This window comes from Parus major, chromosome 5, assembly GCF_001522545.3.
Source record: "Parus major isolate Abel chromosome 5, Parus_major1.1, whole genome shotgun sequence".
Taxonomy (NCBI): domain Eukaryota; kingdom Metazoa; phylum Chordata; class Aves; order Passeriformes; family Paridae; genus Parus; species Parus major.
In genome coordinates this window covers 2,744,119-2,768,020 of record NC_031774.1, presented here as the reverse complement: position 1 = coordinate 2,768,020, position 23,902 = coordinate 2,744,119, and the positions used below count along the sequence as shown (strand labels likewise).

The 23,902-nt window shown below is 35.3% G+C and overlaps 1 protein-coding gene across 2 annotated transcripts in view; it reads right to left on the bottom strand.

Moving 5' to 3' along the window:
- KIF18A (kinesin family member 18A) overlaps positions 1-23,902 on the bottom strand; it is a 30,519-nt gene that overhangs the window by 6,297 nt on the left and 320 nt on the right. Inside the window, exons 1-13 of one of the 2 annotated variants that reach the window (XM_015630429.3) lie at positions 23,739-23,855; positions 22,730-23,116; positions 21,908-22,065; positions 20,915-21,019; positions 19,860-19,970; positions 16,404-16,601; positions 14,999-15,172; positions 14,077-14,151; positions 13,719-13,828; positions 10,291-10,453; positions 9,554-9,718; positions 9,003-9,124; positions 8,588-8,826 (exon numbers count right to left, since the gene is read on the bottom strand). In XM_015630429.3, the coding sequence (XP_015485915.1) occupies positions 8,588-8,826; positions 9,003-9,124; positions 9,554-9,718; positions 10,291-10,453; positions 13,719-13,828; positions 14,077-14,151; positions 14,999-15,172; positions 16,404-16,601; positions 19,860-19,970; positions 20,915-21,019; positions 21,908-22,065; positions 22,730-23,057 (1,948 nt within the window). In that variant the 5' untranslated portion in view covers positions 23,058-23,116; positions 23,739-23,855. Of the gene's footprint in view, positions 1-8,587; positions 8,827-9,002; positions 9,125-9,553; positions 9,719-10,290; positions 10,454-13,718; positions 13,829-14,076; positions 14,152-14,998; positions 15,173-16,403; positions 16,602-19,859; positions 19,971-20,914; positions 21,020-21,907; positions 22,066-22,729; positions 23,117-23,738; positions 23,856-23,902 lie in introns of those variants that run through there. The other variant, XM_015630428.1, reaches the window with a different exon arrangement.

The window sequence follows — 23,902 nt, the reverse complement described above, 5'->3', positions numbered from 1 at the left end:
AGACTATTGAAAAAAGAATGACACAAACAAAGGACAAAATTCTCTGACACTGCAAACGAGCAAGCAGGGTTTTGCAAAAGGGGAAACAAAGAAGTAACTGAGACTCTGTCATCCTACTCTGTCAGCTGTGGGGAGCAAAGCTCTTGACTAACAACTTTCCCCACCCTCAAAACTAAAGCAAGCAATACAGTGTAATTGGCCATTCTCATTGATCCCGATTTAAACTATTCTTCTTACAGTGTCATAATGGTTTTATTTTTGAGCAAGTGGGAATAAAGGCAATCTCCAAAGAAAAGGCCCTTCTTTTACTCAAGCTTTCAGTGAAGGAGGATCATTTTAAGACACAGCTCACTGTTCAAATTAGGTAGGCAACTGGTGACTTACACAGTTAATAACAAAAAAATACAGAATTTCTTTTTTAAGCAAATCAAGAGCAGGAGAGGGCTGTCAAAACCCCAAGTGCTTCTATATTTAACTTCCAGTGCAAATTTAAGAAATGAAGCCTAGTATCCTTAAAATGCCTATGGATTGGATCCCTTTCAGCTGGCAGCCACAGATTTATACTTCTCCTTTCTGCATTGCCTCCTTCATGCCTATGAGCAACTAAACTGCAAAAAAGAACTCCTGCTTTTTAAATTGATGCAAGTTACTCAGGAATTAGCTATGGTATTCTTAGAACAGTGTTGATAAATATTTATTTCTTCTAAATTTCATTCTATTTTTGCCTCAGACTAAGAAAGCTAGTTTGAACTCCTAAGTCTGAATGCTTCTATAGTTCTCTCTCATGTGTTAACACTTAGGGCATTTTAACTGCTCCAAAAACATTCTTTGAACAGGACAAACACTGATTAAAAACATGTATGTATTGTATTATTTCACCTCCACAAGCTTGATTTGTTACAGAAAGCAAGGCTTAAATAGTTGCAGCTTTTTCTCTGCTTACCATTTCTCAGGCCCCATTGAATTTTGACCTCATTGCCCAGTTGCAACCCAATTTGCTAAGGTGCTTAAAAAACCCAATTGCCCAAGTAGCCCCAGAAATCAGGTATTTTGGAGAAAAGGCCCAAGTAAGATCCTCACTGAAGAGAAGCCAATGAGGGATGATCTCAGCGCTGTTTCTGCACACACACTTTGGTTCTGGACATGCCATGTGATTGGAGACCCAGCTACATGAGATGATGCCACTTAGAAGATACAAAATAGAGCTACAAGGGGCAGCCAAGGATTTAAAGACCACAATGACACCTAGACCTGCTCCAGGAGGTTAGAATTTACAGTATCAAAGTGTGTACAAGTAGCAAATAAATTAGATAATTAGATATAGGCCATGAGTCTATTCTATGTTGCCACAACTTCATTCAATAATGAAACCATTGGGAAAAAAAAAAAAGAAGCAAACATTTATTCATCACTCAAGGGCTCAGTGTCAGAATGAGCAATGTTTAAACTGCTTATGGGAAAAGTAGTGTGGACAATTACACGAACAATTACAATTCTATTACATTGCTTCCAGCTTTGAAGAAACACATTCATGGAAAACTTGGGCCTGAGAGGACTACCTGACATAAATTAACTAAATTGTGAATTTGTCTATGTGTGCTCTTATGTACAGTTCACTTTATGTATTTAAAGGAACTTTTTTTTTTGGTTAAAATTAAAAATATATTATCTTGTACCACATCTAATCCCCAGCCAGCTTTCACCAGGTGAAATGCAGCAGGTTGCTGAAATGCAGTGCCTTGGTTGTAATCTAAACACTAAGCTAATTCAGGATATTCCCCATGAGTAGTGGAATGGAAAACAGTAGTAAAACATGGCCTGAGTGTTCCCCAAATAATCTTTACCTCCACCCAAAATAAAACAGTCCCACTGTGATAAAGACATTTCTACAAGACTTGGATTCAGCAACAAACAAGAAACTTACTTATTAACAATTTAAAACATCTACTCTCCAACACTATCAACAATGCTATGCTTCATTATGTACTTGCTCTTTTATTTTATTTAAATAAGTACAGTATATGCCTCAGTGTAACAGACTTACAAATCTAAAAAAAATTTAAAAAATCTAGTCCTCACAACCAAAAATTGAATCCAAACCTTTTTTATAAAGACTTTTGACATCTTATATTCTTAAATACAAGCATAAGGTTTACATAATCTAGTGCTTGAATTAACTATCCATTAAACGCCTCAGAGCACATTTAAAATATTCATTTATTAATTTTTACTTACATACATCTGAATGCCTGTTTCAGGAAAAATAATGGTTAGAATTCTATTAGACCATTGTTACATTAGGACAGGGAGGTTTCAGTTTCAGAAAGTTTGCTTACTGTAAGACACTGAGGTTTTGCTAATGTCCTAAGGTTACTAGAAGGAAGTCTGATGGAGAAACATTTTGGTGGGAGTGCCAAGGTTCAGAAGCTTCTACAGGCCTAAGTATTGGAAGCATTTTTAAATTAACTGTAAATACTACCATTTAAATCATTAATTAAATACGTAAAGAACACAAAAGTACTGCCAACATAAATAATTTGATGAATTCCATCATAATGGAGAGCATTTTATACTGTAATACAAGCAAACTAATAACGATAGTTGCAGGAATTCTACATAAGGCAAATATAAGCTGTTAGGAAAAACAAAAACCCATTTTAAAAATCTATTTATTTCTGGAATAAAACTCATTGTAAAACTAAGTTAAAACACAACAAGCTTTTCTTGTCATTAAAGTGTTGGAAATAATATCAAATACTTAAGGAAGTGTCCTTTCCCATACCTTTTGGTGAAAACATTAGGTTCCTCCTAACACATTAAACAGGTAAACAAACATCACCAGCAATATCACATTTAACTTCACTAAATAACACAAACCAAATACTATGTGACAAAAACAACTCCAAAATCCTAATTCCATTTTAGCTTGTTGTTCTACTAGCTCCAAACAGTTATGATCTCAGCTAAATAAAAATACAGCAAGAAAAACATGTGGACCACAAAATAAAGAATTGCCAGTGTTTCTATTTCCATCTTTTGAAGGAAGCATGATACAGAAGCTAATTGCTAACTTTTTTGCAAGTGCTTTTGATAACTACTATTGAGAAGTTTATGTAAAAGGGACTCAGAACAGAAGCTGCTACAGAAATTCTACTACTTCCATAAATTTCCAAACACATGGTACTGAAGACGATACAGTGGAGAACCAAGTAGGGCTATTTATATTTCATTAAAGAAAAAATCCAAGTAGTTCCTGAATGGATGTCTGATAGTAATCATTAAGTATTGCCATTATTTTCCTACTGGAAGATAAACATGCTCCAACTATAAAAAAATTATTCAATTTTCAAACACATTCCATAATAAGGCAGGGAAATTATGTTTATAGTTTATATTTGCTTCATGTTTATAGCTACTTCAATCTTTTGCATCAATAGCATCATCATCATAATTCAGTAATATTTCTTATTTCATATACAAGAATTAATCACTTATATACTTTCCAGAACAGCTGCAGTTAACTTGATGGAGTTTAAAACAAAAATCTGGAAGTTTTATTTCCTTACTTTCAGCTACAATGTCTCTCTTTAAAAATAAACATTATTCCAAATATATTTTAAAGAAATCACATATTTGCTGATCCTTAACTTCAGGCTGATGTTTATAAAAAGATAATAGTCCAAATTCTTTAAGATATTATTTAAGAGCTCACTCAGAAATTAAACACAAAAGCCATCATCCATTGATCATCCAGTGATATGGGGTGCTTTTGGTCCTTAGTTTGCTGTATCATTTGCCCCAAAAAGACTACTCAGAAGTACTGATTTATCTTGACAAGAAACATAGCAATCTCAGATATTTATAGCCCTGTGCATTAATATGAGAAGCAGAATGCACTATGTGTGAAACATGAGTCACAGGAAAAGTGAGCAGAGCTCATGGCAAAACAACTCTGATGAATTGAGTTAGTTCTAATTGACATTATGGACAAAATAATGGCCAAGACTTGTCTTCTTCTGGAACTCATGCTAATACATGCATAAGGGGATTATTTCTGGAAACTGTGCTAAATTAAGTCTACCAGGTTGTTCTGCTAAAGTGAAATTAAATATTAATGTATTCATTTCAATAAACATTTCTGGGCTACCACTGATTGATCAAATTACAATTCTAATCATACGTTTTCATTCTTTTAACAACTGACTCATGGAATTCCAAATTGCAAATGAGGTCTAGTCAGTGCATTTCAATTATTTAATATTCCTATGACCCAAAGGCATCATCACTGTGATGGCAAGTTTCTCAATAGGTTCACAAACAACAGCTGTGAACTGAAAAAGGCTCAAATCCAGGCTGCATTCTTGCAAGTCCCAGTGATCAGGTGTACTGTTTTACACAGCATGAGAAAAAATACTTAGAAGTCACACAAGACAGTATGAAAGAGCTGCTTAGTAAGACAAATCTTTCCTATTCAAGACACATACTTTCCCTATTTTTAATTAAATCTTTTACTATGTACAACTATACCCAAATTTTTCTTGCCATACAAGATAAAAACCTGACTTTTCAGATCAGAATGTTTGTGACAAAGGGAGGCAATGGATGCCTTCTTTTTTTCCTATAAATCAATTCCATTTTCTCAGTGGTAACCTACAGTAAGGCTTCTGGAAATGGGATGCTTGAAACAGCGCCAAGAACTTCCTCATTCAAAGAAACACTTGCAAGTACCAGTCAGAGCTCTCCACCCATCACTCTGAATTCTGAATTCTGTATGGCTCCCTGGTAATGAACACTTAAGAATGGGGGCCCAAATCCAGTCTTTAATGAACTTGTTTCCACAGCCTGAGCTTTCTTTGAGATGAACAGTTAAATTGTTCATGACACTGCAAATTTATGGTTACATTAAGCATACACAAGGCTTAATCTAAATTTTTAATGTATGTGTCAAATAAAAGAGAAGATACTGGAAAACCAGCATTTTCTGTAAAAAGCAACAAATGTAACATAATTAAGGTCAGAACTTAACAAAAGGTGTTTAAAGATTTCAAAGGCTAAAGGAAAAACAAGATAGAAGGGGGTCAACTCCTGTAGTGAAGCACTACATGTGCTTTGGCAAAGCATTAATTAATTAACTTTCACTAGAAATCAAGAGTTGATTCACAAGAATTGACTACCATGATAATTTGACCATAGAAACAGACATTGAATGAATGGTCAGAAAACATCTTTATCTTTTCCTCCCATGCTATGACTTTATAATCTTTAATATATAAGAGACCCTTTCCAAGGAAAAAAAAATCTTCATTAGAAACAAAGACTTGGGCATTACTGCAAACCAGCTGAAATTCTTTGCTAGTTTGAAACTCCTAATAGGAAGAAGGACCTAATAACAAGGTAATATCAAAATAAATTCAAATCAAAGTAAGAATGTTTAGAATTATATTCCAAGAACTTATTTCTGTAGAGGATTTTTTTTAACAAAACCTAGAAAAAATCCCCCTACCCTTTCCCCTTTGCTATCCTTTTCTTTACAGTTTTTAGATTTTTTATCCTAATCAATTACTAGTTTGACTTTCTTCTTCAGGACCAGGTTAGCAAATGTATTTAATTATTAATGACTAAAACTTCCAAATATGGATAAGAGATGGAATAAGGGATGGACACATCCCTAGATACTGCTGAGTTCAACAAGAGACACAATTATTTATTTTGTAAGCCTACACTGAAGAGAAATAAATATTTTTCCATTAATTCTTTGTGTTTTATACAAGAATGCTGTATCATCTTTGCAGAGGGATTTTACCTCAAAAAATTGTCTTTCAAATGTGTTAAACTTACATTTCATATAAAGGAATCATTGCATTGCCATCAATTAACTTTTTTACCTTCTCCTCTTATTTATTGAGCAAACTTCCAAAATAAGGCAACATACATTTATATTAAATGGGATATTAAAAAACCCACATTTCTCAAAAATAAGAACTGAATCACAAGGACTCAAATACACTGCTCTTTCCTGATGTCAAAATGCAGGCCATGCAAATATGTTAAATTGTAATATGAAGTTTTATATAAGGAATAACAACCACTGCATTGTTTGGTTCTTTTCTTTTTTCCACCTTGGAGCAAAATACTACTTCCTTCCCAATACCTTGAACAAATTATAGACAATAAAATATCAATGCATCAAAGGTGCAAGGGAATTTGTTTAAAACACTAAGTTTTTTCACCAAGATCTCCTGAGATAACTTTAGGAAGCAGGAAGTGGATTCTTGAATAACTTATTTCATCTTTAAAGAAAAAAAAAAATTACTACATTCCTCCCATTTCTGGTTGGGATGCTGCTCCTTGAACTACTTCATATTTTCCCATGCTAATGCATTTTTTATGATTATTAATTTTTTCTTATTAGTATGTTGTAAACATTTTGCACAAGAGAAATGAAATGATACTGTGTTATGTAAATCAAGAGTCCAATTATTTTAAATGTGAATTCAAACAAACAATTGAAGAAGAGATATTTAGTTGTGTTTGTGTGCTGAACAGAAAACAAAATTCAAGCACCAATAGGTGGATTAGTTTTTTTCCTCCCCACCTCTACTGAAGTGATTGTGTCAACACCATTAGTATTTTAGGTAACCTTTCCCTAAAGATGGCAAAATTTGGAGTGCAGTTGCTTCCTATCATGTTTTATCTTGCATCTAATGTGACAGTAATACCCCATTATTTTCTTTTCCAAAGTTCAAAAGCCAAAAAAAAATCATAAAAATACTACAAAAGATTTTTGTGGTAATCTTCAGGTAAAGACACCATTTATAATTGAAAAAAAGTCTGTCTTAACTGAAAATGGTGCCCATTTACTTACTTGAACATAAAATTTAGCATTTAGGATAAGGGAACAAATGGAAAACATACACAAGAAAACCCCTTGAATAATGTCCAATGATTTGAATAAAATGAAATGTTTATGTTTTAATAGTTCATATGGAAATTAAATAATACTCATTTTAGTATTAATTTCACTAAGAACCAACCAAGGCCTCTTACAACACAAAACCTCAAAAAAGGTAGAAAAGAAGTAGATTAATCAAGAGCTCTAACAAAGCTTAATCAGAAACAAATTCACAACACTGATAACCTATGTATGACGAGACAGAATCATTACAATCAATATTTCATTAAAAAGGATGTTACACAACTTCTGGATTAGTGTCCCTACCCATTCTGCCACCTCTATACAAAAACCTTAGTATCTAAAAACATATCCCTGTGATTTAAAATAAACACCAGCTTTCAACCTTGCTGAATCCCTGACTAACATGGGCAGAATAAGAAGTGTAAGCATGCAAATCTGGTAACTTTCTTTTCCTCCTCTCTGTAGAAACAAAAGCAAACACACACTAAAAAGAAAAAACAATCCAAACTAAAAGCAAACCAATGCCACTCATGGAAAAAAACCCCAAATCAACCAAAAAACCAAATGAAGAAACTCCACCCCACTGCCAATATAACCTGAAGTTCACATTGCAGACAGTGAAACACTGTGTATCAACTATTTGGTACCATCAACACAAACACATACCAAAAATCACACACATTCTTTATGGGAAGAGGAGCAATACATGGTTTTGCTAAAATAATTCTTAAGATGTATGGAAGAAAGCTGTCAAAAGGAAGGAACTCATTTCATAGTCCACTGTGGTCAGTGCTGCTTTTGAGAAGCTGAAGTACTTTTTGAAGCAGTGTTTATCTCTTTTTTTCCCTTGTTACCTATGGATGTCTGTCAGTTAAGGATTATTAGCAGCAATGAGAAAGCCTTGGGGTGTTGAGTGCTCCCTATCCACAGCACAAAACACAAGCATGGGCCCCACAGCAGTTGAACTATCAGGATGAAATTTGGCATATAATCCATCAGAACAACACTGTCTATGAGGATTCTTCATCCCTTTTTACCCAGACTATGCTCCAGGGCAACTCACTTTACAGCTAAAGAAGAAAAGCCAGCAATATAGAACCATGGGGAAAAAATGGGGCCATCAGGATACAGCAAAACAGTCAGTTCCCTGGTACATATGGTGAATCCTTTGACTCTTGGAAACAAACTTTTAAAATATTGTAGCATGTTGATTCCAAGTGAACCTGTAATTAATAGTAAATCTCATCTCCCTCAAGGCTATTATTAGAAACCATGCAAAACCATACCTGCTTAACATTTCAAGTCACTTTAACAGAATTATAATCAACTAACTATGATGCCTTTCCCACATGAAATGTCACATGAAAGATTCAAATGCAATTTTTAATAGCACTCACAGGATCTATGTATCAATATACATGGGCTATGTTATAACAAGAAGAGGATGAATTGATCTGTTGCAGTGCATGCCTAGCTGGTGAAAAAGTAAATTTCTTTCCTATATCTGATTAAGAATGGTGTAAAATTTATAGAAAGTGGGTCTGAGACTCAATTTTACATTTGGCTTCAGTATCTGCAGAAGTGCACATCTGTGTTTATGGATGATATCTGACTGCTGCAGGAGATATTTAAAAGTATTTCCAACAGAGAAAAAATTAATGATATACTTACTGCATGGGGTGTTTGGTCTGCTCACGAGCTGTGGGAATGAAAAGATAGCTGACATTTCTACTTCATGGTTTTGATCTTGATTCTTTTCTTCAGCCTGGTCAGCCCAAGCTACTGACTTTTGTCTTTGAATCAGCTGCTCAACCTCTGCATAATCAGTCTCACTTGAGTCATTAGTCAAACCAGCTTCTTTCAAAACCAGGTATTGCTTGCGAAGAACTGGAAGTGCAGTATTTAATACTCTGTAAAACAGCAAGAGGCAAGACAAGTTTGCTTAAGAAAACACAATTTTAACCCAGAAAAAAAAAAGTCTCACAAAAATCTTGCTGTTTCAATTAAAACTAAATTCTCTAAATAGGCCTTCTCAAGTTACAAGTGTCAGAACACAACATCCCACTTGCCATGCAACCATACTTACTTTTCTGTTTGCTTATTATACTGATCTTGAAGGGACACCAGAGATAGCATGTGTTCAATCTGGGCTTTAAGGGCCTGAACTTCTAGGTTTAAATGGCAGTACTGCAGATCTTGACAAAGTTCCTTTGGGAAATTAGGAATAAAAATGAAAATCACACAGCTGTATATCAAACTTGTGGGATAAAACCAAAACATAAACTAAAAATAATATTAGATCAGGATATGTTGGAAAGTAAAGATGAGTGGAGCTATATTATTATAAAAAAGTTTTATCATGGAAAAGTATGAATTATTTGATTTTTATTTACATGCATAAAAATAACTTTGTAGATTCCTTTGACCAATAGCATGTATGCTGCAATTAGCATTAAAAATCCAACAGGCACATATGGATGCTTATCTATGTATGCCCAAATATGTTAGCCTCTTTCTGTACACTCTCCATATATTTCACTTTATTTCAATTACCAAACTGTCCTTAACTCAGAGGTTTTACCCTTTTTCCAATTCTCCTCCCCATCCCCAACCATGACAAAGTGAAAGGCATTTTACTTTTGGAATACGCCCATCCTGACCCAGAAGCCGCATTTCATTTTCAACACGGTGCAGCCATTTGGTATTTTCCTCAAAAAGATTGGTCTGCTCATCTTTTTTCTTCTGCATGTATAAATAGTGGCTATTAAGTGCTGAAAGCCTTAGATCCCGCTTGCAAGTGGCCTAAAAAAAAATAAAAATCCCCCCCCGCAAAATAATCAGCATTTAAGGTGGAAATTTTCAAATTATGTTCACCAAATTTTCTTTATTATATATATTTTCCTTATTTTTATATAACATAACCAAATAATTCCTAGTAACTCAAGAATGAATAAGAATAAGCAGTTTTTCCATTTTCTTTATGCAGTTATCTCCTACAAAAAGCCTGCTAAAAGATAAAGCATTGAATAAAAGGAAAATCCTCTATCTTCAAACATTAAACTCTTCTGATGTTCGTACTGTTTCTGAAATATGACAACTAAAAGGCCCAAAAGCAGCAATGGCAAGTTGGATATAGGCAAGGTGGTGTCCTAACAAGGCAAAGGATACTCTTTTCTGTTTAGAAGACAACTATACTCTGCTGTATACCTCAAAAATTAGGTAATTACATCAATAGTCATAGAGGAGTGATAATCTGTGTGTCCCATTTTAATTAGATATTCATGCATTAATTCATTACTTAAGCAAAAAATTTACACAATTATATACACCAAAATGAAGAGATTATGCCCTCCACTACATTACAGAAAACTCACCCTTTCTACTCTTTCTTCAGAGCATATCAGTTGAATTTGTTCATGACATTGATTCTGGTAATATTTCTTTAGTGTATTTTCTTTCAGTTTCTTTTCCACCTTGAGGTATTCTTTTCTGATTTCCTCACGGTTTGCAAAGAGATTTTTAAGTACTTCTTTGTATCTGAAACCAAAGAATAATAATTATTTATTGAAGACTTTTTATGACCATCTCCTTTGGTAAGGGAATTTTCAATTCCAAATTAATAAATATAAAGAAATTAGAAGGAAATTAGTAAGGCCTATTGTAGATAGGCACTAAATAAAATGCCAGTAGATCAGTAAATTTTATGTAATTGAACTGAAAATGGGATGTGAAATTTTGAAGGAATCACTAAAAAGAAACCTTATAATTATGAAGACAACACTGGGATTTAAAAGATTTATGTGAAGAAGCTTCAGATGCCTTTCTCTAACTCCAAAAGATATTAAATACCTACATTCTCTACTTCTTGCATCAATTTCTTTAACAGATGTTAAATAAATATATTGTTGCCATATAAATACTGTTGCCATAGACACACAAGGTCTTCAGAAACCTGCTAGCTACCCTCAAAAAAATGGAAAACCACAAAAGTCTTCAGATGCTCCCTTTCCTTGAAGTAGCTGTACAATTTTCATCACTAATAGATGACAAAAGTTAGAATATTCATCATGTTTTAACACATATGGGTAATGGGGGGGAACCAAACTACTGGTAGATGGTACTCATGGAGTTATTCAGTAACTTGGTCTGCAATACAAGTCAGAATAACAAGAATAAGACCTGGAAGCATTTCCATACTGCAATAAAACTTTCACTGGTAGTACTTCACTCCTGAATACTGAAAATGCTTCAGTACAGAATGGCCAAAAAAATACTACACATCTTAATAATAACCAACCTGTTAAAGTATTTTATTACATCCTATGCTGTTAGAACTTTTCATAAAAATAAAAGCAGAGTTTAACATGCAAGTGTTCTAAAGATAAGCAATATTTGAGGTTATACAGTTTTTAGTATTAAAAAGCCCCATAAAATTAAAAACTGTAAAAATGCTAAAAACCCCAGGTTCAACTCCATAACAAGTTAAAGAAACATTCTTGTCATGCAAGTGACTTCTTGCCAGTGTTTCAGAAGTAGCAGTTCTAACTCACAGTCTAAAGCTTGAATAACTGAGTCTTTTATTGTATTCTAAGTGTTTTATTACTTGCCTTTTAAAAAGAAACAGAATTAATAATTCTCATAGAAATAAATACAAGAGGTTTTCACTGAGTCTAGAAGATGCTATCATATCTAGGTAAAAATGTGTACTAAAACAGAATTTGTAGGTATTGTTTCTTTAAGGAACAATAATAGGTTAATGGTTGCAGTCCATCTTTGAGGTATTTCCTAACCTAGAAGACTCTATAATAATGAAACAGTCAGCTGCAGAGAATCAGAGTTCTTACCCTATGCTGCTCCTATCTATACAATTATACTATTGATTTCACAACTCTTGGAGAATTTTTGTCCTCATAACATGCATAGAAACATGGCTCCTCCCAGCTGCTTGGAAAACACAGCAATAAGGAATCAAAGTGAATCCTCCCAGTTCCCATCAAGTAAAAAGCTGGGTATAAATCAGATGAGGGTGGAGATTCTGATGCTGTGTACCCTTCCTTATGAGGAGCCATTACTGGCAAACCAACCTCTTGTGTACTTCTGTTCACCAGTGTTCCAAATACAGCACAAAGCACAGCTTTGGTGGATAGCATATTTCAATAAGCACATTTCTGCTCTTAGGGAGTTCTCTTTACCCTCTGGTCTTAACTTGAAAATTACAAAGTTACCCTGTAAGCATATCCAGGGTACAAATCCTCTATATATACTAGCTAGTGTCAAAGAGCTCCAGGACCTGCTGGTTGTGGCTCTTGAGCCAGTGTCCACTGTCTACCCCAAACAGGCTCAAGACTTGATGTTGGCCAACAAGAGTTGGCAGACAACACATCTCCAAGCTTTAGCAGAAGGAGGAATGACTTTTAGGACTGAAGAAGCAAATTGTGTACTCCTTGAGTCTTTCAGATAACAGTGATGCAAAAATCATGGGTAGCTGGGCTGAAACAATATCATGGATAAAGCTCTCTTCCCTGTCCCAGCTAAAAGGGAGAGAAGGCAGCACAATACCTTCAAAATCTGTAAACAAATGGGAGAAATCAACTCCTTATCCACACATCACTATGAAGAACCTGGCAGTATATTCATGAGAAAAAAAAGAATGAGACATCCACATAGTTTCTGACATCCAAAGGGACTGGGATAAGTTTACATGTGGCCCTTTGGATTTTCCATAACAATGAAATGCAAACAAGCATTCTCTGACCAGCAAATCTTGGCATTGAATATGTCCAGCATTTTGAAAAGATATTTTAGAGACCTTGCCCTTGACTGACTCTTCCTACACACAAAGAATGAAATAAAGGGCAAATCACAGGAAATTAAATCAATCTTAAAGACATACAGTGCAAAAATATGCAGGAAAACTGTCAGAACTACCAACATGACTTAGAAGCCCACACTTCTTTTGAAAATTAAATTTAAATAACCTGAATGAAAGGGTTTATTGAAATGTCTGGAATGTCACTAAAGTAAGGCACAATTAGAGAACATCTTGCTTTGTATGTTTTTTTACTATATCTTAGAAAGCTTCCCAGGTTAAAAAATAGCACATTTGAAGGGCCAAAAAAAGAAAAAAAGTTAGCTGAATCAACTTAGGTGAGTAATTGTCAGAAATATAAGATATGCAGAGACATATCCAGAAATCCTTTTGCTCCAAAACCTACCCTCTTCATAGAATACAGTGGCTTCTACAACAAATTGATACTTCATGTTTTAGTTTGTTACATTTTATGTTCTCTCACGAGACTGTCACAAGAGAAAAGACAGACAGGAACACTACCAAAAAGAAAAAGAGGCTAAGAAATATTAAAGCAATAGAAAATAAGGAATCTACAAACATAAAGTGAACTCTCTGTAGAAAAACTTCCAGGTTTTGTCTCTCTCAAACCTTGCAGTAAAGATACTACTTGAATTAGTGCCTGCCAACAGTCGCAAGAGCTGCTGTCATTTATGCAAACTACATTCTGCCTACCCACAAACACAACCTGTTAAGAAGCTTTGCTGGAAGCCAGCATTCATATGCTCCTTCCTGTCACATGTCATTTCCTACATCCCCCCTTTTCTTTTTAAAACCACCACCAAGTTGTTCTAGAAAGAAACAACATGTCAGGCAAAGCCATACCTAGATAGAAGTAAAGCAGTGTTAAAATGAGGAAACCAATACTGAAGAAGAGTAGGTTTGTTTTACAAAAGCTCTTACAAGTCAGACAAACTCCAGCTTGGAAGCAAGCTCATGATGTGATTCATTTACCTTTCTATTTCTACTTGCTGATTGTTTGAAAGCTCTGCAGTATTATGGTTTTCAGGAATGCTTGCTTGCCTTTCTTCATATTCTCTCAGTTTCTCCTTCAACATTAGGATCTAAACAAAAAAAACCAAAAACATCTTTTAGTTGAACTGTGGTTTTTGGTTATTTTTCCCCAAATTACCATTATGTATTGAACAGCTTTACAAATGGCAGCAGGTGATATCCCTCTCAGAAGACAAAATTTTTTACTTCAAAATACATTAGAGCCATATAACCCTATAGAATCAATCTCAAACTATTTTTTATACTCAAAGTTAACCATTAATCTACCAAACTCTTACCAACAGATTTTTTTACATACCTCTTTCTTTTGTTCATTGCAAATTTTAGCATACTGGCTTATGTGACTGTCCAAACTAACAACATTGCTCTTCAACTGTAAAGAAACAATTTAGAATTTAAAGGCAGCTCCATCATATTTTCATGCATAATAAACACATTGTGTATATGGACTACACAGTTACAGTATATTATGAGGAAAGAGATTAATAAAATCCTGACTTGCACAGAGAGTCAGCTTTTGCTGCCATTAGTTGCACACCCATGGCCAGGACATTTCCCTCAACAAACCAAGAATAATTACATTTATGCAAGCATGTTTTGCATTTATTCAGATTAGTTTTGCTATTTAAATGTCTATCTTGTGCATTTCATTATAAAAGCTACCTTTAAGTAAGCAACAAATGGAAACTACAGTGAACCCTGCATTACATAAAAAGAATTAGGAGCTGTAATAAAAAAGAATATGAAAAATAAAATTAAACAATAGAGAGCAGAAACAGAACATTCCAGCTTTTCATTTATTAAGACAATCTCACTTAGCTTCTTGACTCTGGCTGAATTCTACCTGTACAAACCTGGACTGGCTCTTGTACAACTGTTCAGAAATTTCTTTAATATACTTGACAGTTCTCTGAGAAAGTAATAGCAAGATACTAAAAAAGGATGTGAATTCTACCAGCTGAGGATTATTTCTAAATTGCATGCTCACAAAACAACCTGTTTCAAACTGGCAGCATCATTTCATTAATGAAGCTATGTTGCTTTTAGGCCAGTGAATCTACTACACCCATCAGATAAGGAAAAGCTGACTGTAAAGAAAGATGTAACAGAACAAAATTTTGAGACAAAAGGAAAATAGACTATTCCAAAAGAAATTACTTTTCTTTTAATACTATATTATTGTACTTTGACAAGAGATCAATAAATACCAATATACTCACAGAAGATTTGATATCCTTTGCTCGGTTTGCATACTTAAGAGTATTATAGGTATCATCATAAAACAAAGAAGAAGGGCTAATAGCAGCTATCATTATTGTTCTGCAATTTCCTCCAAGAGAATCCTTCAATAAACGAGTAAGCTTGCTGTTTCGATAAGGAATGTGTTTCTTGCTCTAAAAAGAGTGATACATATTTTTATGATTTAGTTAAGTGTAGCTTAAAGTCTGCTTAGAATTTCAACAGCAGCACAAAACATGACAAACACTCATGAAACCTTTCCTTGACACAAGTAATTTTTCTTTGAAGTATCTATATATCTTAAACAGTTTAAGCCTCGTGGAACTGTTCAACACTTTTAAAACACATCTATTAGCTAGGTTACTCACTGATGTCTGGATTTGTAACTCCTATTTTTGTGATGGGCAACAAACAGAAAAACTGTTACTGTTACATTAAATTACTTTCAGTTTACAAAATCATCCAGATTGGGAAGGACCACTAAAATTGCTCTTGTTAAGTCTCTCTGCTCAAAGCAGGGCCAGCTGGAGTAAAGATGGCAAGGACTGTGCCCAGCAGAGTTTTGATTACCTCCAAGGATGTAGATTTCACAACTTTCCAGGGGACACATACTCTGCATTGTGAAGCTACAGAATTTTCATTTTATGATACTAACTTTGATCACTAGGAAGCCAATTCCACATCAAATAAATGTGATTCTTTCATATGTCTGAGATACAGATTTTAAACTCCACCTTCCCCTCCAACAAGATGGTAATGAGGACATGCAGCATCAGGAAGAGAAATTAAATCTGATTTTCTCCTGGTATATTTGAAGGAGGAATGTGGTAGTTGAGCAGAAGGGCAAAAAGAGTTTTATGGTAGACAATGGACTTTAGTTATGGAAATGTTCAGGAGGTTTTGTCATTGTCCTACACAATTGTACCCCTTCCTTGCCTTGAGGTGGTGAGCCAGATCAGGAGAGTGACTCAGTGCTTTCAGCAGGGATGTGTGTGCATGGATGGATGTGAGATCCCAACAGAACAACTTGGAAGAGGTGCTGTTTTATCCTATAAAAGCTGCTTCCCCCCAAGATTAAAGGTTAATAGTAAACTTATTCATGTACTCATGCAAGCTTCTCTATATAGGCTTGATTTTGAAGAAGGTAGGTAAGCAAAGCAGGTGCCATTCATCTTTGACACTATCCTTAGGCAGCTGCACATCATTTTTGATAATTCTCTCTCTCTCAGCTATCACAGATATGATGGTGGAAACCCTTAAGACATTCTTATATGAGAATGATGTGAGTAGCATCAATGTAAACAACAGTATTCAATCAACATTACACTTTTAAAAATGTTTTCAGGACTCTAGGAGGCAAAGACTGCATGGGAAATCAGAACATACCTTTGGATCTGCCAGTGCATTAATGACATTTCCAAGAGCAAGCAGGGACCGGTTAATATTTGTTCCTTCTACAAAACGAGCCCCCTTGGCACTTGTTGCATTGGCACGTTCAGATCCTGCCAGGTCAATGAGAGACATTTTGGCAATACGAATATTTTGATTTATACTAGCTGTTTTATCTTGCTGCCGTAGGTAAATCTACAATTAAAAAAAAAATAAAGAGAAAAAAGAAAATAATTAAAAAGTAACCACTAACCAATCTAGGCAGTAAATTAATTTCATAGTTTAACAACTGTTTTAAGGCATTTATATTAGAATCATTCTCAAAATCCAAGTCAAACCTTTTAGCACAAAGCTAATGTCAACAGGCAGTTCAGTCCAGTGAAAAATAGTGAATCCATTTCTTACACCTTCTAAAGTCCCTTATTTCATCTATTAGTAAGGAAAGAAGCAGAGCATAGCTGCAGTGAGTTTGAGGTGGAGTTAATTTTCTGTGCAGCAGCCCATGCACTGGGACCCAGCCAGTGCTGGTAACACACACTGGTGATTAGCTTTAGCTGAACAGCAGCTGTATGGGTGTCAAGGCAGTGGGCAAGAGGTTGCAAGCAAACAGCTGACCCCAAATGACTGAAGGTTGCTCTGAGTAGCCACTGCATGAGGAATGGGTGGGCACTGGTCTGATGGTGGCAAGTAACTGCCCCCCTGCCACGTTCCCTTCGTTTAAGTGAACCACAAGGCACCTCCTCCTCTTGCTTCTGATACTCTCTCCCATCCTGCTGCAGAGGGTTAAGTGACCAACTGGCCCATGCTCACAGCCTGCAGCAAAGATAAGTGATTTTTTTTTTACAGGGAAAATGAATTTCACAGCTCTTGATTCTTCTGCACTAAAGTTCAGCATTCCTGAACTTTAAACTGAAATAGGTGATCCTTTTTTAAATGCACATTTAGGAGTACACCATAAAGAGACATATAGGGATAAACCAGGAAAAGGCTGAACTGTCAGTGATTGACATTTAATTGTATCTTCCATTAATAGGAAACAATACTCATTTACTGCTCTGAAAATACACTACAGGATCTTTTCAAATGTGATGCTTCCTGAAGCCCCTGGTTCCCCTTAATCCCATCTTTCCTGAAATTTTCACAGTACAAAGATATACAAAGAACTAAATGCTTCTGCTGGAGAAGATATTTTCTTCAGGTATATAAGGAAGTAGGCAAAGCATACAGTCAGTAAGTACCAAAGTTATACTGAAAAAGTACAAAACCATCTAAAGATATTTCCCCTTCTTTGTGTTGAGTTTCTTGCCATTTGTTAATATGGCTAATGGTTACTGACACATTCATGGATACCCTTCTGGACAGTGAATTAGGAAAGAGCTCCCATACAAGGTAACTATTAAAGACAGTATCCCAGTACTTCTGTAGCTTTAAACTTTGTGCATGAGAAATAAAATCATCATAGTACCTTGTAGCAGAAAACAGATCGACAAGTATTGTGAATGAATAAAATAAAATTCTTATGAGTTGCCATGAAAACTAACTCTATTTCAAATAGAAATGTTTCTATATCAAACAGTACAACTAAGTTCAGTTTAACTGTTTCCAGTATAATAGACAAAAAAAAGAACCTCAGGCTGGGAACTCACTACCAGAACAATACAATAACTATCATTAATGAAGCAGGGAAAGGTGGAGTGACAGCCAAACTACATTGTATGACTCAAGCTTTTGTAAAAATTCAAAAGGTACAGGAAATGCCCCAAAGCAGAACACTCTCAATAGAACAGTGTGGCAATTCAGATTTTCCTCTCAGATGCAGTAATTGCCTGACCCAGATAGATATTTCAAACCTAAGACATATGGTACAGTAAGGCAAAACTTGCCTCTCTAAAATCAGCTCAGAATGTCCTGGGCCAAGACTTACGAATTTCTGAGTCAGATTCAGAAAATATCCTGCACCCATAAAGTTAACAAGAAAAGCCAAAAATAACACATCTCTACAAAAAAGCAACTCTTAAAATAATTGAAACATTAAAAATAAAGAGCAATCACGACAGCACTGGGGATTTCTCATCACTTACATCTCTGGAAATAAAGACACAATTCTGTTATGCAGAATGTCACAGATTTGTTGAAATATATGAGAAAGTGAAGTGATTTATTTAATTGCTTGCCACTTTTTGAAAAGTACTGAGAAAAAGCCTGCTAGATAATAAAATCCAGAGCTTTTTCCTAAGTAGAGGTGAGGGAGGTAAGACATCCCAGCCCAGGAAGTAAACAAACAAATCAGCAGTTCACTCTGATCTGTCTGTAGCATCCTACCTTGAGCCTTTCCAAAGGCAGCACACATACATGACAATGCAGCTCTCAACCCAAACTACTTCAAAACAAGTCTTTGTGCAGTCATGTACAAACCACAAGGGCAGACCTCAGGGGAAATTAAAAACAAGAAGGGCAACTTGAAACATAAATTTAAGGTATATAGGACAACAGAAGCTTTTAGAGTGGCAACGGCTTTTGTTCTGTGTTTTTTAAAAATTTGCTATTGTTATTTAGCATTGTCTAAGTCTGCAGATACTGTTAAGAACTTCCCAACAGTTAAGTGCTCTAATTCAAGGACCAGAATCAAATGTATTTTAATGTTTTTCAACCAAGAGCAGAAGAAATAAAAAAGTCAAGATACTGCTTTGCAGTATGTAACAGCAAACAGTAAAAAAAAAGAAAAGACGTTGCTGATGGACAAGTTAAAAACAGGACTAGTTTTCAAATATCACAGGTTGTATTTAAAAAGAGAAGTTAGAAGAATAAGACAGTGTAGCCAACACCAAAACTCTTTGAGTACTTGTACAACTCATTCAAACCTAATTTCTGAAAACTAAGAATCATAATTTCAATTTTCTAAAACCTGATCCATACCAGGATATAGGAAATCACTATTGTAAAAGTTAACATTAACCAAGAAAGTAAAATAAGAAAGTACTACTTAAGATTCTTAGTTTATAGTCAGACATAACAGCATTCAGTAAATTATTTTTCCCAGCATTATTCCAAGCATCATGAAACCAGAAAGCATTAAAAAAAAATCAATAACATTTATGAGATTACAATATGGAAGTATATTAAAGCTTTAAACTACCATTTCACATAAAAAATATTTCTTCTAAGGAATATAAGTTAAGAAATTACATGTATATATTTTATATGTAATAAGTTCAAACAATTGGAATTAGAGATCTTTTCATTAAATTCCTTTTTTCAAACATACACACTAAGAACCATTACATACTTCCAAGGAATTAGGAGTTAACAAGAAGAGAATCCGAAACTTCAATCCTCTCTTCCCCAAACTAAGGTTCAACACAGTTTAAAAGTAAAAACTTACATTGTATCCAACTTTAAATAAAAACTGCAACTCACAGTAATGACCACTGTTTATTGGCTCTCTCACCTTACCTGAAAGACTGCATGGGATCTGGAAGAGGAAGCATTCACATCTGTGGGATGCTGAGTTCTGTTTTTATTTCCATAATCCAACATCTGAAGGATTTCCTCTGCTGATTTAGGCTTTAAGAGTAGAGCACAAGACAAATACAAGTTTTTTTCTCTTTTCTATCAACTATAGGAATACACTGATTCTAAAATACATTTACATTAACATTCAACTTAAAAAAAAAGAACTTAAAATTTTAGCTACCTAGAAGTAAGAGAAATTGAAGCACTTCAAACATTCTCAGCTAGAAAGCAGTAAGTTATGAAAAGAAAGCACTTAAGTGCAGCAACTTAAATCAGAAAATATTTTTAGTGAAGAATTTCAACAAATCTGAAAGATTCTCCATAGTCAGAATCAGCCTCTTTTAAGAATGTCTGGACATAAATTAGTATATCACTATTTAATGTATTAGTACAAGTTTTTTCCTCACAAGAGTCAAGGTTTGGGGAGAAGGATGTTCACAGAGCTAGCCAAACTTAGAATATTATTTCCTGTTACAGCATGTAATAACATACACAAGAAAGCTGCAATAATAAAATAGGTCCACAGGAATTGATTTTCAGATTGGAAAACTAAGTTCTATCACTGATCTTCCCAAAGAATTGCTGTGCTGGCCTGGAGAAGTAATGTTACATAGAACTTTCCAAACATGGTTATTTACAAACAAAAACAACCTTTAGACATCACAGCAGTGTAGATCACTCCAAGATGTTAATGAAAGCAGTGCCAAGATATTTTAGCCAAAAAAGAAATTTTCCAAAATCTGCTAGATGAGCATCAAGCCAGTGACACCCTTTTGATAACGAGGACTGAATGCATCTATATTTGCATTCAATAAGACTAGCAGTTTTTTTCCCACAATGTTAATTTTAACTAATTAATAGATTTGCAAGTTACTGGTGCTTATGGCCAGAAAGAAGCACTAGGAAATTACCAAATTCCATACAACTCTCAGAATAATGGGAATGTTTCTCAACTATTTCAAGCACATTTTAAGTTTCTATAGATATTTACATACCTGATGCAATGTCAGACCATGAACCACCACCCCTTGCTGGCCATCTTCACGAACAGCCAGAGGTCCAGATTTGACCAGCAGATCACGTATCTGCTCATTGTAAACCTTTGAAAGGGAATTTAGATTTTATTAAAATATCTTCCCATAGCTGACAGAATTAAATAAATAGAAGTCACCAGTATTTTTTAATACTCCTTTAAGATAAAGCAGTGAATTCATGCTGTAATTTTTTTACATTTTTCCTATACTGAGCTTAAAATATTCAATTCACATTTTTTTTTTTTTAGATTTTAGAAAGAATTCTTTCTAGTAAATAATCTTCATTCTTTATTGAAAACAAATTACCTTTTTTTTTACAAAAACCAGTACATCACTATCCATACTTCAGTGATACTTTTTAGTTCAAGTCTATTTCTGTTAAAATTTTTAAATGTCTTATTTCTTGGTCTGTGAAAGCATATGGCAATGCAAACCTTCCCCACCTCCTTCCACCCCTCCCAAATACCAACTGGAGTCCATTAAGACTTTGAGGGAGCTAAAAAGATAACCATTTTACTGGCACCACTCAGCAGCAGTGCCAAAACATTTACTTGTAAAAACAGAACATCATTTTGTAGCACTTCTTCACAGTGCTTATGGGATGTTACTGTGAAGTCCTAAAATCTTACCCTGAAATGATATTTTCTTGTACAAACAAAATGATATTTTCTTGTACAAATCAACAGATGTTCAAAGGCATGTAACTGATCAGCAAGACACAAATCATGAGGATTCAGAAAATGAATTAAAAGCAGTTGCTGTTTTTGGGCAGCCTTCTATAAAACAGTGACAGCAGCCTACGAGCACCAAGTTTTGGAGAGCACGATACAGTTCCACTCCTATAAGGACAGATTTTGTCAAGCCCCAGAAGGGACCAGAGCAAAGCAAAACCAGCTTGTCTTTATTTATAAAATATGACTTATTAAAAGCAACATACCAAATGCAGGAACTCACCTCTAAATAAGAGACAGCAACATCACATGTTTTATCTTCTTTTATTTGATCCATGCGTTTATAAAGTGTCATCATAGTTAAATACATGACTCCAGGATCTTCAGGAGAACCTAACATTGTGTGAGTCTTTCCAGCTCCTGTTGCACCATATGCAAGCACTGAATTTTCCCCCAAAAAACACAACAAAGTGAAAATTCAGCATTTATTTGTAAGCTACTCAGGAACACAAAAGTCAAATGAACATTCATAGACCTCTGTCATTCTGCACAACTGCTTCATAAATAGATCAAATTTCTTACTTAGGATTTACCTTTCACATCTGTAATTAGAGAGAGAAGTTTCAAAAGAACATTTTTGAATTTTCAGTTCAAAACTCATTCACACATTGCATGAAAATATTATTTACTTACTCCCACAACCCTAAGCCATCAGTTTATTGCTGATAGGCATTTAATTTCCTCACCACATTCCAGTATCCAATTAAAAAACTCCATGATCTTAAAGAGTTCATAAAGTTACCACACACTCAGTGACACAACTGCTTCTGCTTGAATAACTCTAGAGGACTGCCATTAGCACATATACTTCAGATAAAATTCCTAAGTCTATTCGAACCTTAACACAAGTTTGTTTTTTAAATAGAGTATAGCTATCCTAACTTCCATGTGCTAAAAAGTCAACCATTCACATCTGTGAATTAAACCACAATGTTTTATTTCTATCTCAGCCTTTTTTCATGCCTCTGCAGCCATTGGACAGAATGGTAAACTTTGAGACATTCACTTAAGTTTTCTAATTAAAGAAGATAAGTAGCAAAGTTACCTGTACAGTTATATCCATTTAGGAAGCCATCAATTAGAGTTTTGGTAGTATGCTCAAAAACTTCCAGCTGGGATGAATTGTCATCAAAAATGGCATCAAACATAAATTTAAGATCTTTCCTTTGTCTTTTGTTAATATCCCTGTGGGTCACCCTCTTCCTGTTAAAAAAGCTAACTTCTTCCTCCTTTGGATCAAAGACCAACACATGCTGGTCAATAACACGGACAACCCTGCTAAAGCTGCCTTGTTTTTCCTTTTGGGTCTCTGGACGGACACGGACTACCACTTTCACATGACTACAGACATCTTCTTCCTTGGCAGGAGTCATCTCTTCTGCTCTCCAGCTTCACTTCCAACACTCTTTCAGATCGAGCAGCTGACTCTTTCCTGCAATTGACGAGACAGCTTTTATTTGCAACATAATCACTCTTCAAACAGTTCACAAATTTCATCAGGCACCTATGCTGGATCCACCCACCACTTGTCAATGGACAGTCCCAATGGCAGTGAGACTTTGGGAAACACTGTAACTGGCCTCCAAAGATGATTTATTTCAGCACAGCTTTCAGAAAGCCAACCAGCACTTCCACAGTAAATTCTAAAGTTTATTCTAGAATTTAAACTTCTAAATGACCTACAGGCTTTCCTTTCCTCAAGCAAACCTTCAGATGAGATATCATATTTCTGTAGACTAAAGCGAATAGGTATTTTTTGTTCTTCAGCACAAATAGGAGCTGCCTATGTTGCTGTCCCTCGATTGATATAGTCACGCTGCACATGGATTTAAAGCGAGTTTAACCGGAATTTACGTTAACGTGCCTCGCATGGGATGCAGTAACCGATACCAAAACGGAATTGCCTTTAAATAACCCATTTTTCTGCGTTAATAGAGGGCTCTTAAGGGTTCAACCCTTTAAAGCGGACAGTAAAGGCTTTCACTGAAGCTCTTGCCGCTCCAGGGCCAGCTCGCCCTCTCTCAGCCGAGCCGCCTCCCAGACCCGCTCCTTACCCCACCGCAGACAGCTCTTCCTCGGGCACACCTCCCGGCCGGGCCCGACGGCCAGAGAATTCCCCCCGTGCCTGCCGCGGAGACGCCTACCCCGGCACTCATCGGCCGGGCCGCGCCGCGCCCTCCCCGCTCTCCGTGCCCTCAGCTGTCCCCGGGCTGGCCCC